The sequence below is a fragment of the Echiichthys vipera genome (genome assembly GCF_963691815.1).
Source record: "Echiichthys vipera genome assembly, chromosome: 19".
Taxonomy (NCBI): domain Eukaryota; kingdom Metazoa; phylum Chordata; class Actinopteri; order Perciformes; family Trachinidae; genus Echiichthys; species Echiichthys vipera.
The window spans coordinates 9,130,293-9,153,921 of NC_139844.1; the positions used below are offsets into that span (position 1 = coordinate 9,130,293).

Consider the following 23,629-nt stretch of genomic DNA (forward strand, 5'->3'; position numbering starts at 1 on the left):
TTTTATTTTTGTTTTTACCCGAACCAGGAACCGATTCAGGGTTTGTTTATGTTCCGGTTCAGCCGACGTGTGGCTGTTTTACTATACTATATTACAGCGTTACTGCACTCTACCGGTTACTTTCATAACTGCAATGTTTCAGAGTGATTTTAACAACAATTAGACCTGCGCAGGTTTATATAATGTGTTTAAGAAAGGACGGAAACAACTCCTGCTCCAGCTCACTGCAAGAAAAAAAGAGTTAAACACAGTAAAAAAGAACTAATTTACTTTTTTTAATGTATTTAGTAGATTAAGGGTCATTACACAGAAGTAGTGTCATGCTGGGTCATGACCGAAAGAACCAGGTCGCGGGTACAAGCGGCTGAAATGTGTTTTCTCAGGAGGGTGTCTGGAGTCTCCCTTAGAGAGAGGGGGAGAAGTTCAGCATCCGTGAGGAGCTCGGAGTAGAGCCGCTGCTCCTTTGCGTTGAAAGGAGCCAGTTGAGGTGGTTCAGGATCATCTAGTAAGGATGACCCCTGGGCGCCTCCCTACGGAGGTGTTCCAGGCACGTCCAGCTGGGAGGAGGCCTCGGGGAAGACCCAGGACCAGGTGGAGAGATTAGATCTCCACACTGGCCTGGGAACGCCTCGGGATCCCCCAGTTAGAGCTGGTTAATGTGGCCCGGGAAAGGGAAGTGTGGGGTCCCCTGCTAAAGCTGCTGCCCCCGCGACCCGACCCCGGATAAGCGGCTGAAGATGAGATGAGATGAGATAGTGCCTTTTTATCTTGTGCATTAATATGCATGATGATCTTCTACACTTTTTAAAATTAAAGTTGCATTTAATATATGGTGGTGTTTTAGGTTTTTATCATTGATACTGCTAAAATTCCCAAAGCACCATCAATTACTAAAACATTATTTTATTAAAACGTCATTGTATATGTTCCTTTCCAGTCCTTTAATGTGTTATGCAAAGCCCTTTGACTTACCTTGTTGTTGAGATTTGTTAATGTACAAATAAACTTAGGGTTTTACCTAAATAATATAAATAATACGCTCAGCAAGAACAGGGTTACAAGACACCATTCATCTCAAATAATACGTATGAGAAACCAGAGTAGCAATATAAGAAAATACTAAACAAATAAACTCTCCTGATGTTTTTTCCCCCAAGCTTTAGATTGAAATTACATTAAAATGAAACAATCTTTCCCTCCTGTCATTGTTAGCGCACCGAATGATTCCTGGATTTAGACAGACTTTGAATTTAATTTAATTTTGATATTCTTAACTCAAAATTATTAGAATACAGAAGAAAATGTGATTCATTCTCATATTCAAAATTTAGAACTGGTCAAATGTAATTACCCCTTAAAACATGCTTGTATAAACATTTTATCAGTGTTTTTATTAGTGACCATAAATCATCAGCATTCCTATCATTAATACCATATTTTAGAGATGTAATCAAATCAAATCAAAAATGTGATTGACACTGTGACTCATTTTTCTAATGTAATCTGATTACAGTTACTTATTTTATGTAATCCATTTCTACCCAGCCTTATGTTTATGTTTAACTGCACATAATTTAAAATAATAATCGGACATAGGAAAGTACATAGATATAAAATATAAGTAGTGGCTTATCTAAAAACCTCACCAAAAAGAAATGTAAAATATGATATAGATATATGTATTACTACCCAGTCCTATTCTGGCATTAAAATGTCTAAACTGTAATATAATATATGTGTATTTGTGTCACTGATAAACGTCCATAAGCTCTTTGACGTTTCTAAAGCACAGATTCACTCAAATAAACCACAAACCAAACGCGAGTAAATGTCACAATAATCATTTATTAAGCATACACATTATAATATAAATATAAAATATGCTATTTTTGTTTTTAAAATTGGTGAGACATCATTATATCTGTGTTGAGACAGACAACCATACAAACAGGTTTTAATATTCTACCAAAATCTGTTGAAACTTCTATGCAGCTGTAACAAACTTTGCCATGACGATGCCGTCCTAAAATCAGAGCCTGGTATTCATGGAGCGTGTCGGAGAAGTGGAACCGATCCAGGATCAGGTCCGTGTAACTGTCACCATAAATGAGGAGGCAGACTGGTCTTAGATCAGCGCTCGTAGTCTAAGATGCAGTGGGGCCCACGTACAGAGAGAGAGAGAGAGAGAGAGAGCACAATAACCTACCGTATATTTCTTTATATATATATATTTCTTACTGGAGTCCAACAATGGCAATTAGCAGCATGATAAATGCACCACTCGTTTTTTTTTTCTAGTTCCAAGAAACTGCAAAAAAAATTAAAAAATCAGTCAGGAAGTAAAGAAAGTAAAAGAAAACATCAAACATACTGATGATCATTGTCACTGTATACTAAGAGAGACACTCGCCCCACAGTGAAACAGTCAGGACACACTCAAACAACCAGATCAGACCGGAGTGATGACATTTGACGGGTTCCACTCAGCTTCACCTCAGTAAACAACAAAAGTGGATCTTTATTATATATTTACGTTTTTGTTTTTTTTAAACCAAATGAATGACATCTCGGTGGAAAGTCTCAAACCATGAACTACAGTTTCCGTCGACCGACCCTGGAGTGAATCGATCCCCGAAATCTCTCGATGACAATAAAGAACAAAGAACAATTTTTTTCCTCTTTTTTTGTGTTTTCTTTTTCTTTAAGTTTGGTCGACATGCTGAAATCCTTGTGTTCGCTTGGAGTTTTGTGGCCAGTCAAAAGGAGAAGTACTGAGCGAACCACTCCTGGCGCTGGGCGTCCGGGGAGTCGATGGCGGAGTCCTTCGTTTCAGGAGGGCTTCAGGACAGGGAGGGGGGAGAGCGCAGTAATGAAAAGAAGACATCACCACAAGAAAAATAAAGATAAGTCAGGGAGGAAGAAGCCACAGGGTTGTTACAGAGACTCTCACATCTCACTGAACGGTGGCTGCAGCGTTTGGGATTATCATGAACTATACAAACGTGTGTGTGTGTGTGTGTGTGTGTGTGTTAGTGTGTGGACGGGCCTTTGTGTTTGGGAACGTGATAAAGTGCAAGAGTTGTGGAGGGAAATGAAAGCTGCTGTGGAGAATAAATACAGGGCTGACATTCAACATTTGACCCAAAGTGTTAAATGATAAATGTGATCACACACCTAAAGAAAGATATCGTTGCTTTAAATCTCTGTTGACTGCTCGCAAACAGAGTTCATTCATTGGATCAAAGAAGTGTCTGTGACTCTGGAAAAGATCACTTGCGTTGCTAAAAGGTAAACACTCACTCTTTGGAAACATTTGGCTTCCTTTTATCTAATATTAAATACATTTGGATCCATCACATGCTGAATGTGGCGGGCGAGGGCTAAATGGAAGTGGTCTCTCTCTTATATAACGCTCTAAGTTTTAAACAGTTAAGGTTCTATGTATATAATATATAAGTCTTTACACCGTATATATATATACACAGTATATATATATATATATACATATATACGGTGTATATATATATATACAGTCATGTGAATCAAAACTGGACAGTTTTGCTGTATTGCTTCTGCCTAGCACACAGGACAGCAATACAACCAACAGGTAATACTAATATAAAGGTTTACATGTGGTTTAAATTAAGGTGTAATCCTTTGATCTGTCCACGAGGGGGCATTCAAGCCATTGCCAGGATCCAGTGAGCCACTGCAGACACCACACTACATCGTAACTGTACCCAGTATTACCTCATGAGAAACTCTTCAGTCAGCAGACTCACTGGTAATCATGTTGAGGTTTGGACTGTTTGGACAAAACAAACTATGCGAAGGGGTCACTTTGGGCTTAGGGTAAATTGTGATGACATTTTGCACTATTTTTATTTTATTTTTATTTTTTTTTACAATTGAAACAATCAATTTTTGTAGAAAATAATCAACAGATGAACCCATAATGAAAATAATTGGTTAAGTTGAGCTACACCTCAACCAACTATAACAGTCAAATCCTGCCTTTACATTAATACATGAGTAGTGATAATTAAATAGCAGTATAACAGTCACAGGGGAGTACTTTTACTTTGAATACTTTTCCTGATTATACTCATCTACTTTTACTTAAAGGTCCCATATTTATTTTCAAGCTCATGTTTGTATTTAAGCTTTCTACTAGAACATGTTTACATGCTTTAATGTTAAATGATTTTACTCATCCTGTCTGACTGAATATATAAGAAGACCTGGAAAAAGACGGGGAAATCTCACTTTTTACAACATGGGACCTTTAAGTAAAGTTTTCAGTGCAGGACTTTTACTTGTAACAAAGCAATTATACATCCTACATATGTGTGTACCGTATTAGTAATTTATTTCAAGTATTTCATTTTTTACAGGGAAATGTCATTCATTGTTGGTATCTGTACGACCAGATGTAGCTGTCTATTCCTGTATCACAACGCCCTTAGAGGGATGTTGTTGTTCCCTAAAGTTTGAACTAATTAGCCGTGAGTGTTCCCGTATACCAAAACAAACACCTATTGGAGCAACTTCTGCGTTCTTAATTGGCTTCTCCTTAAACAAACAGTCCCATAACCCCGGGGTAATATTTAAATTTTTTCGGGGTCTTTTTTTGTTGTTGTTTTCTCAGCTTGAAGGAGTCAATTACTTCCCAAAAGACTTCCCTTGTATTTGTGCAGCATGATAAATCATGTTTACACTGTGCATGGTCACAATTCAGACTCAGAGGATGCTGTTCGAGGTCCATAAAATATTAATTGTAAGATAAACTCATTTGCATACAACATTCCTCATATAAATGAAATACTTGTAACCTTTCTAGTCTCTATAAAGCAGCCATCTTCCCCCATGATCGTCCGGGATCATGATTGACTCCGTCTGCTGACCTTTCTGTCTTTCAACGCCGCCAGCTTCACGTTATCAGAGACAACAGGAAGTGGTGGAATCTGAGCGTCTGAGCGAGATAAGATGAAACTGTGTTGATCCATGAGGGGACGTTGGGACGTGACAAAAAAGTGCTCATATCTATTAAAACATTACAATACAAACACATACATAAGATTTTAAGATGTCTAAAATATATATTCTATAACTTTTTGTTTTTAAATTAATCTTATGTTTTATTTATTTCTCTGTTTCTAGCCCCATATTTTGTTGTATTTGTTTATGTCACTTTACTCACTATTGTTGTGCGGTTCATGTTAACTTGTAAGGCACTTTAGTCAAACATGCCATATTAATAAATTTGATTTGATTTTTAAAAAGTATTAATAAAACAGATAATTCCGTTGTTGATAGTTGTTTACAATATACATCTGTAAACACACCCTGGAGCGTGTCAGAATTTGTTGTGAATTTGGATTTACTAAGAATCTGATGAGTGGTGCAAAGGAATGGACAGGACAGAGGAGGAAGATTAAAAAAATATGCTGAAATGACTGAGATAGAAACCGAAGAGCTGGAAAAGTCAAGAAACAAAGCTGGACCTTTAAACATGCTGTGGTCTGTTAACTGTTTTCAGACCCGGTGTTTAAAACAGTTACCAGGTTTCATTTAAGTAGTAACCGTTTTATAAAAACAATAAACCACTGGAGCCTGTGGTTTACAGTGATTTTGGAGCCCATAGCTGTTCTAACATCCCTATAAACCGCAGCCTCCCGTGGCTTATTGCTTTAATTCATCCAGGCTATCAAATATGATCTTTGAATATTATTTTAGGGAGTGCCATGTACAGAAAGTGGAGAGTATTATAGGAAGGGAATGAAAATGTGAGCAGAGGTGTTTTGATGTTGAATTGAAGGAATACAGGGAAGGAAACGAGGACATGGAAGGACACCGGCTGATGGGGATGAGATGATGAATCAAGATCAGAGGAAGAAGCAAGAAGATGGGAGAGGAGAAGGGGTAATGATGTGAGGTAATGAGGTAAAGTGGCATCTAGAAATAATAAATGTAGTAGTAGTACACTAGTTCTGTACATGGAGCACAAAACCAAAAGGTAACACGAATAGTAGAACAATGACAGAGAGTATGATCTACAGAAACCTCAGTGTGTTCTTTTAAAGCTGCACCTTGACAGTCAGACACATTTGTTTCCCTGCATTATACAGGTGTTTGAAACTAGTGTTTCCTGCTGCACTTTCAGTCATATACATATTTTCTAGCTATATTATTCACCCTTTAGTCTGTAGGGACCACGTTTGTTAGCTTCACGAGACCATCCTGATCTCACAAGCTCCATTGTATCGTACTCGCAGATCAGTCTGGTGACATGTGGAGGAGAAAATTTGGAGAAGTTTGCCCAATCGACCGAACCAATCAGCGTTGGTTTTGAGGCGGGTCGAAGTGTGACGCAACGAGAAGTGACTGTTCAGTGTAAGCAACATGGCGGCTCCCGCAGATGAGATGAGCGCAACTATTGAGCAAGCTGCTCGCTAACTCTTTTTTCTCTTGGATCCATCTGTTGAATATGGACCTGAAACTGTGCCGTTTATCCGTAAATTCATGTTAAACAAACAGAAAAAACCCTTACCCACATTACTTTACGAGCTTTGCCTCGCGCTGTTCGCACGTCAAGGCCTCGTTGATCTGATTGGTTGATTTGGCCCGTATGTTGTTGATGGACAGATAGTTTAACCAATCAGCAACCAGTATTTTCGCCCCTTCCCAAAAGATCTCCAACAGAGAGTTCCCAGATGGATATGCTGAGACAATGGGAATTATGCAAACCATCCATCTGGCAGAGTCAGGTTACACGTTTGTAGAAACCACATTGAATTACGATTAACTAGGCTAATTTTAACATTTAAACTGCAAACATTTCTATGTCCACTATACATCGAGAGATAATCATGTTCTCATTAGTGTCAGCTAAAGTGAGCTTTATAATCAGTGTTTGGATATTTGTTTACGTCAAAAAATACTCTTTAAAACAGCTGCCTGGACTTAAATTACTTTAAATAAAGTGTCCTTTCCCCATCTTATTCATCATTGCTAACACATAGAAACACAGTTAGAGGAGATAATAGGAGGATTAAATCTTTAAATCTCCTTCTTGAGCTTTGCTAAAGCACCAGTCTGCAGCTGGTGTACAGCGTCCTTTCAGGTTGGGAAAGAAAGACGATTTAAATACTAATTCCTCTGTTGTTTGGCTCATTATTTAGTATTCAGTAACAACCGAATACTTTAACATTCTCTCTTCACAACTCGTTAAATATGGGCGCTTGGTCAAGCTCTAAAGGCTCTGGGTATCCCTTTGGGGTTGTTTTTTTCAACATTCAGGGTATTGTTGGTTAAGACAACAAAATGTCTTGGTTATGTTTAGGAAATATAACAATATATTCTGGCTTCAGTAGACACCGCCCTGCTGTCTATATCGGCCAACACCTTCGTCGGTATCAGACACTGAGGGACACTGACAAAGCTGTCGTATTTGATGAGTTGGTAAAGTGAACGGGACGGATTCATGTTAATGTTTTCTAATAAAAGTATTTTAAAGATATAATGCTCAAAGGACCCGATGATTAAAAGGGGTCAGACTTACAAATTGCTGCTCAGTGTTGCAGTCGGGGCGGAGGGATCAGTCTGACTACAACTGTTGTCAAAAACAAAGAGTGTGCAGGGCGAGGAGAGACTAATCGTTTAATAGAGTCTGAAAACATCTCAAAGCAGATCCATAATATGTGACCTCATACTGTCACTACTTGGCTCTGTTGTGAGCGAGCGAGTAAGCGTGCGTGTGTGTGTGTGTGTGTGTGTGTGTGTTGTACACTGCTGGTGCCCCTGCCTTGCAATTATAACAGGTTTGTCCCAAAGCTTTTTGCAGCCACCACATTTCATTCTTTATATATTCGGCAGCTAACACATGCAACAAGATAGATTAAAAATAACCAAAACATGCTCTCACACACACACACACACATACACACACACACACACGCATACACACACACACACACACACACATACACACACACACACACACACACACACACACACACACACACACACACACACACACGCATACACACACACACACACACACACACACACATACACACTCACACACACGCTCACACATGCTGTAAACCTAAATACCAGCGCCTCATGAAACACATTTCTTGGCATGCGATACACAAAAAGCATGTATTCATGTGAGAAGCATGTTACATAATTCATTAACGTATCAGTTCACACCACAGCGACCGATCACAGCCGTCATCAAGAAAACAAGAGAAGAATTAATTGGATCATAAGAGTTGAGAAGTTAAGAAACACCACCACACACAGAGGGGACGGTCCGTGATCGCAAAAGACAATATCTACTTCATTATAAACTCACAGAACAAAATAGTTTTTATTTACTTTGTAAAATAAAATCCCATTTCAATTCGAAGGAGAAGAAAGTGCAGCGTGTGCCAACATGCTGAAATTTAGATGAAGATGAGAGGATGAAGAATCACAAAAAAGACACAATGCACAACACAACAGAAATAAACAGCAAGTTTTATAACTTTCGGAACAGAGGAGGGAAATCTGTCGGCATGCACACGGTTAGCATGTTCAGACGGACGGACGGAAAATAAAAACATGCCTCTTTTGCATTTCAAGGCCATTCTTTAAAAGCTTCAGTCGGGACTCCTGAGTGTTCATTTCTAACTTTTCATTGAATCACTTTTATTAAAAGACCTGTGATGCTGCAGGAAAATGAGAATTAGTCATTCACCAGTCTGTTTTAATCACAATCATCCAATCATAGCTTAGAAAACGAACACAGGACACGTACATGGAATAATACTCCATATACGTATAGAAAGAGTTTGTTATCTGCCTTTGTCAAATGTGGCAAAAATCAGTAAAATGACTGATATTACTAATAATCTGCAGAAAAGCATGCCTTCCACTTGGGAAAGAAAAATTATTCTAAATACAAAATGTCCCCGTTGTTTGGCTCACTATTTAGTATTCTCTCTACCTAAAATATTCCTGCTTGGATTCATTTCAAAAGTGCACTTAGGTGAAGTTTGTTGTCTGACAAAAGTCTCTTAAAGATATAAATACTTAAAATGGAGCTGGTGCAGAGCAGAAAAGGTTGACAGGCGTAGCAACCATAGACTGTAAAAAAAACAATGGACTGTGATGTCACCCGTTTATTTGTTTGGAGTTTGGTATTTGGCCGTCACATTCTTGGCATTTTGGAGCCAGAAGTGAAAGAGGGCGGACCTAAGGGTGACTGCTACACAAATGACGTTTTAATGGCGTTGCACTGAGCTAAACCCAAGAGAGGGAAACTTTTACACTTTCAAGCGGCTGAGGAGGCGCCTCCATTGGACGGGGAGCTCCCGGCACTTGTTAAGCTAACACTAGTACTGGCTTGGTTAGCAGGGGGGGGGGGGGGGCATCACCGAACGCTGATCAAGACATTTTAAACGACCAAAACACTTTAATATGCGCATGGCCTTGGATATGTGTCGTTAAACCTCTATCCTGATTGACAGGTGGCCGTGTAGCCCCGCCCAAAAGCATCACCTGCTTTATGGTCTGTTTGACTCTAAATAGGACCATACTTTACCAAATGAACATCAATCTGTATTGAAGACTTGACAATAGAAATTGAGGCCATAAACTCATTGGGAAAATGTTTACGTAATAAATCAAGTTTCTCATTGACTTCTATCCAAACACACTTCTTTTTGGAGCCAGTGGAGTCTCCCCCTGCCGGATATTTGTGAGACTTTGTGAGGTTTAATGCACTTCCACAATGGCTTCTTTTTCAGGCCTGTTAGCTCCATCCATTATTTTTACAGAGTATGGCAGCAACAGCAACTTTAGGAGCTAGCGATTAGCGAATGGTCAACACACGTTTGAAAGCTTCTATTTTACACTCTGCAGCTCGCGATGACAATGATTTCATGCTCCTTATGGTTTATGAAAAGGCCAGACTTGGCAGAAAGGGATGAAATGTAAAACACCAGTTACTGTGCCACTGTTTCTTTTGAAAGCCAGAAACAACAGAGATTTTGCTGGATTTCTTTTAAAATTCAGAGGCTTCTGTGCGATAACACAAGGCCTGAAATACAGTTTATACATTCAAGGTTTGACTCAGGCTATGAGTCGACACATTTAAAGTGCTTTAACCAATTTAACCAGCACGGTTTTTCCGATTAAACTGAGGTCTGTGATTGGATGATTGATGCGTGGATTGACCAGCTGCGGCCAGTCGGGGGTGAAAAGGTCTCACCTCATGAATTTCTTGGGTTCGGTGGGAGGGGTCGGCGGGGGAAGAGGTTTGTTGGAGTTGAGTTCAAGGTGGTGGAGGGGGGAGTTGGGGATGGGCTCTAGGCGGCTGGGTTGGGCCGGGGGCGGGGGTGGCGGCTGTGGGGGCTGCCCACTTCCTGAACCTGCCACGCCCACGCCCATACCCGCTGCCTCCAGAGCCCTGACATTAGAAGAGCTGCTGAATCTGCTGGCTGCTGTTTTCTCATTCTTTTTCTTTTGCTACACAGAAAAAAAAGAAAAGGAGGGGCACGGGGGTCAAAAGGGGAAGTTTGAAAGAAAATAATAATAAAAGATAAGAAGAAATGGAGGGAAAAAAATGGGGAAATGGAGCACAGGGAGAGCCCTGGAGGTCGGAACAGTTCATCCAGGTAGAGACAGGAAAAGAGCAGCGTGCTAACTCGATCTCATTTAAATGGTGATCGAAGCAGAGTGAATGGATCAATCTGAAGACTGGCATCACTCAGTCTCAAAGTCTTAAAGCAGCAGTAGCTCGGAGCAGAATGGAAGTTCAGATGAGGAAGAGATGTGTCAAAGCAGAAAACATCTCACACTAAGAAATGGCTTGGAAAGCAAAGGAGAGCTGGAGAAGAAGTCAGGAAGAACAATCGAATTGTGGAAAACAAGCACACGGTGAACACACAACACGTACACAAGTATGTGGGAGAAAAAATACATGTAACAAGAACAAAAATACTGGAGGTTATAGAACCCAAGAGATGGTTGTTTACAGTTATATACTGATCGTGCAGTGGGGACCATTCGACTCAGACATACTGGGAGGTATGATATATTTCCAGGAGCACTGGGAGCTTTAAAAAGCCTGAAAACGTATTTTCTTTTTATTCTGAGCGATGGGATTCTGCATGAACACACACTTCGGCTCATTTCACTTCAACAAATAATAAGTGAATCTCATGTTTTGGCGGTGCATTGAATTTTTTCACTTTCATTTAATTGCTGTAAAGAAATGAGACCTTGGTGGGTCAGACAGTTCATACCAGTGGTGCTGGAAAAACAACTATTAATCAAGTTGTTTCCTGTCCTCTTCCACCGTCCTTGGCGAGTTTTTTGTTTGCACTAAAAAAGAGTAAACTTGTTGAAATGGATTTTATTTTTTTTACATCACCCTTTAACCATCTACTATTTTCTGTAAACTCCCAAAGTTCAAATTCTTCTCTTTTACTGTAAAACAACTTTTCCGACGTTTTGTTGGGGCAGCAGACATCCTGCTCAGTTTAACCCTGAAACACTGCAAAGTCATAGCAAAGCAAATAGGAGACGCGTACAAACTGTTGTTTCAGTCTCTGAATCACCTGTTTCAAGGTACAAATATGGGAATTTTACTGTGGAATATCAAATATATCAATTTATTGGCAGACATTATGGAGCTATGTGTTTTTATAGCACCTTAAATATTTGGTAATGTAATTATTTCAAGGTACAAATGTGGGACTTTTACTTTGGAGTATCTACAAACTGACACAATAAAAATGCTTAATTTTCATTCTGTATAAAATCAGAGGTATCTTGAACTCAAATATATCATTCATTGGCAGAAAATATGGAGCCATGTGTTTTTATAGCCTCAAGTATTTGGAAATGAAGCTATTTCAAGGAACTGTACACATGTGGGACTTTTACTTTGGAAAAGATGTAAATTCATACAGTAAAAATGCTCTGATTTTCCCACAAGTTTAAGGCAAGAAGCCACTTTGAGGTACAAATGTGGGTTTTGACGATGGTTTCTTTTTTTTACCCTTAAGCTGGTAGAGGCTGACAGTCTCCTCGCAATGGTCTCATTTGTGAACAGCGATTACAGTAATATCTGAAAATGACTGTGATTTAATGGTTGCTACAAAGCAACAGCATGTTCGTAAAAGAAGAAAAAGAAAGACTTGAGTACTGATTGTTCTTCTGATCGATCTGCGCTGATGGATATGAAATGAGATGGAGTGGATATCATCTTTGCTACGTAGTAAAATAAAGCGTCAGGCTCATCAGAGTGCCCCTGTGTGTGGTGTGTTACAGGACATCAGGGCCTACCTTAATGAGTGGGTTGATAACTCCTACGTTAGGACTAGCGTTGAACACTTTGTTGAAGTTGGTTTCCCTGTTGACGAGTTCCAGCTGGTAGAACTTCTTATCGTCCTGGAGGGAAACACCGGGTCAGCTGACGGATGACTCAATCACACAGGTATGAGCTCATCAGCTGTGACCTACCACCAGTTTCTTGACGAGCGATTCTCTCTCAGACACCATGTCCTTCAGCTCAGCGATCATCTGCAGATCCTCGTGACGACTCTCCCTGTTCCTGAACTTGTCCTCTGTTCCTTCAAGCCTGTACGACAAAAAAATACAAAACCATGAATATTCTGCACCAGAACCATTGAACACTATCTGATATGAATACGATCAGTCGTGAAAGTCTACTTTAGACATGTGTTAAAGTATGTGAAAATACTCTGTTATGTTTAATATTTTGTTTGACGTGGTGTTCCGACAGTTTATAAAAAACTCTGAAAAGGCCTCCTCACTGAGAAATGATGCAACTGGCCCTGCCCACCACCGCTGCTTGCGGGTGGTCAACCACAAGCATGGCACGGATCCCAAAGTCCTGAGACCGGAGCCCGGAGCCCAGAGCCAGGAGCCAGGAGCCAGGAGCCCTGAGCCCGGAGCCCAGGCTGTCCGCATGCAAAGCTCATGGTACGTGTCCAGAGTGCTGTCCAGGGGTCACCCTGCTTTGCGGCATTTGACGCTTGATTGCCTTGGCACTAGCAGTTATCAGTCTCTCCAATGAGCAATGACAAACTGAGAAAAGAGGCAACACCCATCATGGGCTGCCTCCTCCCAGAACATGGCGGCTGGTTTGGAACTTTATCGGATATAATGGAAACATTTTAAGTGAGAGAATAAGCTAACCAGTTTCTAAATCCGTCTTCATTTTCAACAGTTTGATTTAAAAGACGCTGAGATCCGTGATGGACGCCTGTGATTTGCATAAAATAGCTCAGGCCTCAAGTTTATGCAAAGGAGAAGCAACTCGATGCACCAACGCAACTGCAACTATAGTTTGGCATCGGCGTTTCTGTTGTTTGTTAGCTTGTAACTGTCAGTGACTGACAGCTATGATGTGTTTTGTCTCAGTCCGCTCTGAGCTGGTGCCTTTGATTGGGATTGATTTACGATTTGTGACGTTTTATAGCTTGTTCACGATACGTTTGAATCTCAGATTTCAGGGAAGTCTAAAGACATCTCCTCTTTCAGGAGGGGAATGTGAAAACAGCTCTCTAGTGACAAACTTTGCTCAGATACACATCAGTACAGTTAAGGTCTGACATTTTAGAGGAGGTAAAGTGAAGAAAAACACGCTTTTGAAGGGAGGAGGACTTTGAGTAATGAAAATGTAAGACACTCAGACACAAAGACTAATGAGTGCAGTGTCATCAGTAAAATATGCATCACCAAATATCAATCACATATGGAAAAAGGGCAAGTATGAGAGTGACCGTTGTAAGTGTGTGTATTAGATGGAACCATTTATGGGTTTAGATCATTAAATGCATGTACTACAGGGAGTAAAAAGAATGAGTGATTCACAGCCTTTCCTTTTTCATCATCTTTTAATCAATAAAAAAGTAATTGTCCCCTTCCCTTTCCTGCCATCTTCTCTTTTCATCACAAAAACCATTAAAGTGGGTTTGTACGTTCGAAAAAAGAGGGGGAAAAAACAGTTCCTCCGCCGGTTGTTTTTGTTCTGTGAGTTATGAGAACTTTCAAAAAAAAAAAAAAAAAAGTATAAAGGATTTTTGTTGCTTCCCAACCGGCCCCTCTGAGAAATCACCAAACATCTGATTAATTTCAGATTCGCTGCCATTTTCCCCAAACGCAACACTAGCTAAAGATGGCTGAGCAGAATGCACATTAGCTGCTTTTTCAAGCGGAAAACAACCAATCATACATGTGACACCACTGGCTGGAAAAATGAAAAATGAAATGGATGACTTTTTTTTTCATGTAATACAACAACAGAAAAAAAGCATTTGAAAGCCTCCATTTTAGATTTTTTTATTTTCGGTTTCAGACGTTTTAAATGTTCTCAATACAAAAGATTTATGAAGCCAGTTGCCCACTTCTTTATATCATAGTGTGTCAACCTTACAATTTGATACATAAAATGTTTTCCAGAGTGTGTACTGAGCACTTAGTTTGGGCTATCTATATATTCATGACATCCATCCATGAAACAGTCACCGTCAAACACTCAGCTGGCTCTCAGCATGTTTAGCTGTGAGTCTATTTCTGGTTTTACCAATACTTTATGTGACAGTGCGCTAAACAGCCTTTCACTTCCCACACTGCCACAGTACAAGCCACTAATGGGCCTCTCTGTGACATTTATGCCACAGTGTGAAGTCTCACTTTCGTAAAGAGCATCAAGGCAGCTTGTCTTCTCGATAAGCTGTGGTCTCTCCAAGGAATGTCCGCCGCCGAACAGGAGCGGCCACTGAACCGCTGCTCAGTGATGCTGATACATTACTGATCTGCACTTTTATCAGATACATGTACACCGTCTGCTGCTGAGCTGGTCCTTCTGTGCACCTCTGACAGCCATGTTCCTCCAGTCTGTTGGGCAGGCGTCAGAATCTCTCTTGTGTGTGATCAAATCAAATCACATAATGGTTTTATGCTTTGTAATTGCATTATTTAACTACTTCTACAATAAAAAATGGGGTTAATATTCTTGACTGACAGCTGTGATCGACTCATGATAGGTATGGGTGAGACTTTGATGATGCAGCTCCCAACTGAGCAGACTCTGGCTCCAACATTACAACACTGCAGCACCCATATCCAGGTTTTTGGCTTTGTACAGTATGCATCTTCATATGCAATATATGGTATATATAGTATACTGTATGTAGTATATGGAGTACGTTGGGCCTCTTTCACCAATATCTTCCTAAGGAAAGTCCTAAGAAAACTCTACGTTGGATTCTTGACATGTTCTGAAATGTTCTCACCCTTGTTCTTATAATGATCAATCAAATTTAATCCCAAGTTAAAAGCGTGTGTTAGTTGATCCTAATAAGCAGGTAAACACCACACCAATCCCCATAAAAGGGCATGAAACTGCAAAGCTGTGTGCAAACAGCCACACACAGAAATGGAAAAGAGAAGTTGAGGATCAAGTCAAGAATGCTCAAATGAAAGTGTACAGAGTGGAGCACAGACTACAAACGTAAACAAAAAAGAAATCCAACTTGAACATTTTGGAAATGGAGGAACTTTTGCGGGAAGTGACACCAAAACAGCTGTAATGTTTAGTAGAGATAGTAGCAGATATTAACAACTATAGGACATATAAGACCATCAAATGCAATAACCATCTGTTTTGCACAAACATGTCATTGTTTGTTGTGTCATGTGAGCGTCTGATTCAAGTAGCCTAACGTTGTAATGTAAGAGTGGGTTTTTCACCACGCCAGAAAACACAGTGCTTGCAAGTGATGTGCTACTAAAATTGTCACTTTGGCCAAGAATGTCACATCATACACTGAGTGCAGGATTGGGCGGTTCCAGAGATCTCATCTGTTCAGTGAACCCTTTAAATGGAAGCAACATGATCAGATCCAAATATTTTGATGTTTTTTTTTCCGCTTGACGTGGAGCGTTTTGTTCCAGCAGGTGTATAAATATATCTTTGCAATGGCTGAATTTCCCCTGGGCAGGGGCAAACTGATGCCAAATGTTTGGTGTCCAGCTATTTTACGGCTGAATACCGCAGCATCAGTAATCCTTCACTGGGCAGGAAGACCCTCTGTCTCACCCAGCGTAAAGGTCAGGGAGTCATATTTATCATCATACTTTTGGATATTTTTGTCTATGCTCACATGAAGAGAATATTTCCAGGGTTTTGGACAAATTCACTTGCTGTCGCTCGGCTTCTATGCAAGCCATCAAGCTGATTTTCTTCGATGCAACCTGCAGGGGAGGATATTGATCTGCTCCAAACGTCGGTAGTGCAGCTACACTGGGATGCAGTTTTTCCGGGGGTAGTCATTTTTTTGGTGAAGGTGGTGTCTGTGATAAGATGATGATTTAGAGTTTAATACAACCCAAAACTGATGACTGATGGTCAAGAGGAAATGTTGGGTGTTGGTCATTCTTTTGTCATTTTCTCTAATAAACTTACTATTTCTTGTTATCACATAAATAATTAATCTTTTTTGTAAACCCTAAATATAAAGATACTTCCAGTTGTTGGTGTTGTTGTGGAACTTAAGTGGGTGGCAGCAGAATGCATCTGTGTCCCAAATACAGCAGGTTAGCAATATAACACAATGAATATATAATAACTATTATAGTCTGGAAAGAAAAAGCTCTAACAAGACAGTGCCACAAATTAATCAATTAACTATCTGTACACAATGTGGTTAAATTTCTATATCTTACCTTTGTCTGTTTCTGCATAAGTACCATAGACTGTATATAAAGATGGACATGACTTGACAGTCCCCAAAAAAGTGAAGCCAAAACATCTGGATCACCCCCTGGTGGCTCGCTATAGGTCACAAATCCCACCCCCTCCATGCTAGCAGATGGGACATGGGCCAAACTAAAAAGACAAAGTAAATGTCTAGTCAAATGTTTTCTGTCATTTAAGGTAGTTCTTATCACGCAGATGTTTGTTCGAGTGTTCATTTTTTGAATAAGTTTGGTTTTAATTAGTTATCTGATTCTATAAAAACACGGTGAGACGTCATGAATGACAGCTGTGATCGACTCACGATTGGTCGGACAGGTGTATGGAAGGGACTGCGATGACGCCGCTCCACTGGCCGATCACTACTGAGCAGACTCTGGCTCAAAAAGGACTATTACTACTCTGGAAAATAAACTCCAACAAGATGTGTAGAAATCAGTAAAGTCGTCATCATAAACAATGAAGGCAGCAACATCAAAGCTCCTTCATTCTACTCAACATTGCAAACCCAACCATCACTTCAAACTTCAAACATATCCTTTTTTCTTTGAACAAGTGGTCATCTTATAAATGTAATAATGCACTCTGAAAGCTGTTATGGGATCAATAATGGACAATAATGGACAATAATGGACGAGGAACAGTTCCCTGAAAAGTCTTTTGTTTTCTATAACAGAAAACTCACTATGCCTGATCACATAAGGGGATGATGAGCAAAAAATATAGTTATGAAAAGCAAAATAAAACTCTAAATGGCTATAAAAGGTCTCATTAAGAGGCTTTCATGCTGTATCCCCCCTAACACACAAACTTCCACAATAATGTATAAAGACTATATGAAGGCACAGTATTATCTACACGCACCAGAGACAGCTACATCCTTTAAAGGGCGGTGTGATTTGTGCTTCATCCTCATGAGATTCCAAGACAAAGAGACGTGAAGTTTCAAACATTTCCAACAATGATCCATCACTTTCTTTGTCCTGATGAATTCTGGTTCTTGGACTTTGCCGTCTGCTCAATGTGAGAAGAAATAGGTGTTTAAGAGCTCTTTCTTGGCATCCAGAGAGTCCTTTGTTAATGTTGGTGAATTTTAAGTGGTTATGCAGCAGGAAGCAAAAGCATTGTTGCTGTTACCTGCAGTTTAATAATTTACACACTGATTTCAGAAGTGTTGTTAAAGTGGTGACTGTAACTATGTTTCAGATGTATAATTTTAGCAAACACAAGCTGCTAATGTGATGTGACTACAAACTGTATCCCTAGTTGGCATGACAACCAAAACCCAAACAAACTGTAACCCACAGACCGAGCAACAAGGTCCAGATGTGGAACAAAATATTAAAATATTCATGAAACTTAAATGCTTGCCCATTCTCAGTAGCAGTTAAGGGAAAGGGATTTGCAGAGAGGGGGCGAGGCAGCCGTCGACACAGCGATTAATTAGGAGGTAAGGGACAGGGCTGGTGGTTGAGATAGATTTGTGTTTTAGTTAATTAGATGGAAGACAGTGGATTGCCTCTGGGGACAGCCCCAGAAATGCCTGTTTTGTGGGTATAGTGAAGAAAGAGCCTGAAAATAAAAAATGCTGACCATTAAAGTAGAGTTGTTCCAGAAAACTAAATAACACAGAGCATAGACACTTATAGCCTGTAAACTTAAATTACTGTACCTAAATATTGGACACATTACATATTTCCTGATGATGGCACTAGATGAAAAGTTAAGGGATCACCAGAGTTCAGAAATAATCAAGAAACTCCACCCAAATCGTCATCTTGGTCAAAAGGGATCATCAAAGTCAGTAAGATTCATCCTCTGGAAACCATGAATGTTTGTACAGAATTTCATGACAATCCATCCATTAGATAGATATTTCAGTTTGGACCAAAGTGGTGGATTGTCCAACCTCGAGAACCACAAGATTTACAGGACGAGATCCTAAAAATGCTACGAAAAGAAAAATATTTCCATTAGGCCTATAGAGTGGCCGCTCAGAAAGTTTTAGGGCACGCCCTCTTACATGGCCAGTCACTCGCCATGTTTCCATTCCAAAAAAAGGCCCGAGAGGGATTTACGAGACTTTTCGATCGCTGATCAGTGATACAGCAACACGTTCTTCCCCAAGAGAAATACAGAATAGTTGTAATTTGATTTAAAGCGTGTGTGTGTGTGTGTGTGTGTGTGTGTGTGTGTTTAAATGGGAGAGGGCGAGAGAGACAGAGAGAGAGAGAGACAGAGAGAGAGAGACAGAGAGAGAGAGACAGAGAGAGAGAGAGAAAGAGAGAGAGAGAGAGAGAGAGAGAGAGAGAGACAGAGAGACAGAGAGAAAGAGAGAGAGAGAGAGAGAGAGAGAGAGAGAGAGAGAGAGACAGAGAGAGAGGGAGAGAGAGGGAGAGAGGGATGCACATAGAGACGGCTACTCATCTCCATAGAAACGATTCTCTGTACTTCCTTTCTAACTGACTTTTTTTGAAGCTGGATAATTTGTAGCTTCATACAATACAAAAGCGGACAGAGACAGTGAGACACATTGAGACTGCATCTCTATAATATATGAAACAGCAACAATACAATTTATAATTTCTTATCTATTACGCACTGCTTCGTTCTCTGCATTTGATTTGACATAACATTTTAAACAAACCCAACCCTCTGATAAAGGCTGTTAAATAAGGTTGAAATGTCCAGAAAAAAGCTAGTTAGTGGACCTGACTAAAACTAGGATGAGCTCCTCTGTATAGATCCGACATTAGAGATTCTTGACCTCGAATGTCACAATTATTTTGTTTGCAGAGGAGAAAGAGAAAGAGAAAACACTGTGAACGCAGTTTACTTGATTGAAACACTGTTAGGTCTCCTCTCATCGTATCTGCATCTGTCTATCTGTCCTTATACTGTCCATGAGACCCTCTTTAACTCTAGATGTTAGCATAGATATTGTTTTATATCTGTGGTGGCAGTAACAGAGTGTTCTCTGTAGATACAGGCACTATTTGAATGCACGTCCTCTTTAGTCCAACGGGTGGCGCTTTGCTCTCAGCTGAGTCAGACTAAAAGGAGGTCATCTCTGAAGAGGATGCTAGCTCGCTGCACGTCTCCAGACTCTCTCACACACCACAGAGGTTTTTTTTTTACTCCATATGGCTTTTCTTTCTTTACCTCACTCACTGTTTTTTTATCTGTTGTTTTCTCTCTATCTCTGAAACTGTCTCGCTTTCTCTCTCAAGGTTTTAGATCATTCACTGCCCACTGGCAAAAAATATACCTTTCAACTTCTTTTCTTTCTTTTCTCCATCCGCCTTCTTTTGCATATCTGTCTTCACCTGCAGTCATTCACGTCACATCCAAAAAACAGTCTTTGTTGTCTTCGGATACTTCACTCTATTCACTTTACTCTTCCCAACAGTTTCCACACTGCATGTCATCAATAATATACATTTCTCTTTTCATATTCACTAATAAAAGACAGCCTTTCTTAGACTATAAGATAAAGGTCTTTGATCCTTCCTTCAACATCAACTTTGAATTCAGAGTTCTTCAGCGGAGGATATTTGACATGCAGACTGAAGTGACTCCACACTGTGCAGCACATTTAGCCGACCATCTTCCATATTACGTTACTGATACCAGTCAAATTCAATATTTAATAGACCAATATATGTTTTAAGAGTTTGGTTGAAGCTATTTGATTTATTTAAAAGATGAATAATTCTGAGTTGAATCTCACTGTAAATGGCCTTTACAGAAAAAACAACAAATGAAAATCCCTGCTCCACAAGGACACACTATTTGTGCAGAAATGATGCAGTATAGATGGAAACACTACTCAAATGTTAAGGTTTAAATGTGGAGCTTACATACAGTATTATGCCACAGTCTGGAGCCAATCACACCCACCAGCCAGTCCAATCAACAAGGCAGTAGAATAACAATAGCAATGGCTCAGGGGAAGCCATTGTTCACTGCAGCCAGGGCTGGAGCTAACGCTGATAACATTCAGGTCATGTCTAAGAGTTTGGGGGAAGAAGAGGAATTTAAGAGTTTGCAGACAGACTACACATGAAGCCTCTTATAGAGCCCTGTAATAAGAAGCAAGGCTCCATCGTCTATCAGTGATCTTCTGCATCCCACTACGAGTTGATCTAATAGGTCCTCCACTCTTTCTTATTGCACCTCAGACATGTTTTAAGACTTGAGGAGCTTGTGCCCTCCAGTTGTAGCCCTGAAGCTTTTGGATAGTCTCCCAATAAGCTTCAGGTCCTTGGACTATTTTATAAAGCAGCTAAAAAGCGTTGTTGGACGTTTTTCAAGCCTATACTATATGGGGTGAGAGAGAGAGGGGGAGACATGTAGCAAAGGGCCGCAGGTCGGAGTCAAACTCGCAGCCACTGCCTCAAGGACCTTCAGCCTCTTTACATGGGGCGACTGCTCTAACCACTGTTCCACCGGCCGCCCCAGCATAATGTTTTAATGCATCTAACATCCGTTCTCCCTGTATATTTAATTTCAGTGATTTAATCTTTGTTTTATTTATTCAAAGGTTGAATATGGAGAATGAGCAGGACACTAGTGTCTCAAGATTGTAGCCGCAACAACAAAACATAATTCCAGCAGCCTGGTTGCCAGGTTGGTCAGACCTGGCCCAGCAGCCTACAGGAGACCGGAGCCTGTTTGAGCTTATTTGAACCCATCCCCTCCGGCAAATCACACCATAAAAACAAGTATTGCAGAGAAGTTTGACAGTTACCATTAGCCTACAGTAGCTGCACCGAACAACAGACCACCCTGGCAACCCATAATGCCAGCCGATATTGGCTGCTAAAATGTAAACAGAACGTGACAGAAAGTCATTATCACCAGTCAAAAACTATTTAAAATATGAATTCAATAGACTAAATAGACTAGAATATATATTTTCTATGGAAAAGCAATACTTTCATTCTGTACCCCTCATTATTTAAGAAAAAAAAGCTTTATTTTATTACCTTGACTGTGAAGCACTTAATGACGGGTGTCTGTGAAAGGTGCTCTATAAATAAACTGTGCTTGCATATTTTGGAGAAGAAAGATTAATACATGTGATAGTATTTGGACAATAAATGTGAATGTAACTCAAAGAGAATTCAGGGTTGCCCCCAGAAAAGTTGATAGGCCCGGCGGCAAGTGCCAGGGACTTTTTTGACGGCGCCTGACGCGGGCCATCGACAGGCTGACGGCAGCATTAAGGTAAGGCTCTGTAGTTAGTAATTACAGGGAAATTGCAAATTTGAGAATGAAGAAAAACCGATAACACAGATCCCATAGGGAAACCCTGGAATATTAAGAATATTATCCCGGCAGTGTGCCAAATGTTTTGAAACAGTGCTTAGGGAGACAAAAGTACATGAATGAACTGTTTTATTAATAAATAGCTGTTCTGGTTGTTTGTCAAACATGTCTTCAGGTGTTTGTTGACCCTGGTGGTATTTTTTCTTTGTTATTTATGACTTTTTAAAAATCCTGTCACACGAACACTGATAATAACCGTTTATTACCATCAATTTGTTGCATTTTCCTGTGCTTTTCTTCTTCTTCTTCTCTGTGGGTTTAATTTCTTAATCAAATTAATAACCGTGAGATCGGCCGTGTGATGGCTCTGTTTGGACTGAACAGATGAGTAAATCACAACAGATGAACACTTCAGGCTCTGCTCACTGCGTATGAAAACCAAAATGTCCGACAGACTGAACAGTCATTACAGTTTATGTGACGCAGCCATGTTGACGCACATCAGGACTGCAGAATTTTTTAAATATAAATACTGAGTTTTTTCACATCAAAGACTCCATACTGCAGAACCATGTGTGAGAGCGTGCATAAAGGCACATTACGCCACATGAATATGGATTCAGGTGCACTACACAACGCTGGCATTTGTGTTTCTCTTTTTTTATCTCTCATTTCACAGTCCTTTTTTTAAAAAACATTTTTGTTCTTTTCTTTTGTTTTGCAAATAGAAATAGACACATTGTTTCAGGTGCAGACTGAGGGTGCGACGGTAAAGCTCTCCCGGTCGGTGCTGCCTTTCACGGTGAGCCAGTTTCGTCACGCACCGTCGTGCTCGCCGCAGCTGTTTATAACGTATGACACGAGAAACATGATTAGCTGAGAAGAATATCATTCATCACAGCCACCTCCTATTTATACTGCACTTCACATGACGCACACAAAAATGAAAATAGTCTGCATAGATGCTCCTGTTCCTCTATGACTCACAGTTGTAAGGATGTTTGCCCTAATTGTCTGTATGATGCAGTGGTTGTGTAGGTTTTTGCATGGAAAAAAAAGAAGATACAGTATGAAGTGCAGAATGTGTGTATAAAAAGAGTTAAAACTGTAGGAACCAGTCAAATGTCTGTGTTTCTCCGCAGAGAAAACCTCTCTGTTGTTTTAAACCTTCACTTGACACCTGACAACACACGTTTACATTATCGAGTCGAATAGGTTGACCTGCACACATGGCAGTCATGAGTTAAGAGTTACATAAATGTTATTCCTCTGTGCAATAGACCTCCGTTGTTGCGCAGCTGTTTGAAGGCACAAGCACACAGAGTGTTTTGCAATGTGTACATACAGTATCTGGAGGGCGGAGATCTTGTCTTTGAGCACTTCCTGGGCTTTGTTGAAGTCCGACAGCATGTTCTGTGTCTCTCTGCTGTGGACGGCGCTCATTTCGGCGAGCTCCCTCTCGTGCCTCTTTGTTAACTCTTGTTCATGAGCCCTGGGGAGAGAGAGAGAAGAGTGGACGGGTGAGTTTCTAAGTGCCTCGTAAAATCACTCAGCAGGAGACTTCAAACATGATTCTGG

The 23,629-nt window shown here is 40.2% G+C and overlaps 1 protein-coding gene across 1 annotated transcript in view; it reads right to left on the bottom strand.

Annotated features, from left to right (window-relative positions):
- Positions 1-2,756: 2,756 nt before the first annotated feature.
- The window catches only part of fam184ab (family with sequence similarity 184 member Ab), a gene marked incomplete at both ends in the record, with an annotated part of 143,909 nt that continues 123,036 nt past the window's right edge, over positions 2,757-23,629 (bottom strand). The window contains 5 exons of the mRNA XM_083934711.1: positions 2,757-2,838; positions 10,259-10,515; positions 12,340-12,444; positions 12,517-12,634; positions 23,397-23,543. Of these exons, the coding sequence (XP_083790837.1) occupies positions 2,757-2,838; positions 10,259-10,515; positions 12,340-12,444; positions 12,517-12,634; positions 23,397-23,543 (709 nt within the window). The remainder of the gene's footprint in view (positions 2,839-10,258; positions 10,516-12,339; positions 12,445-12,516; positions 12,635-23,396; positions 23,544-23,629) is intronic.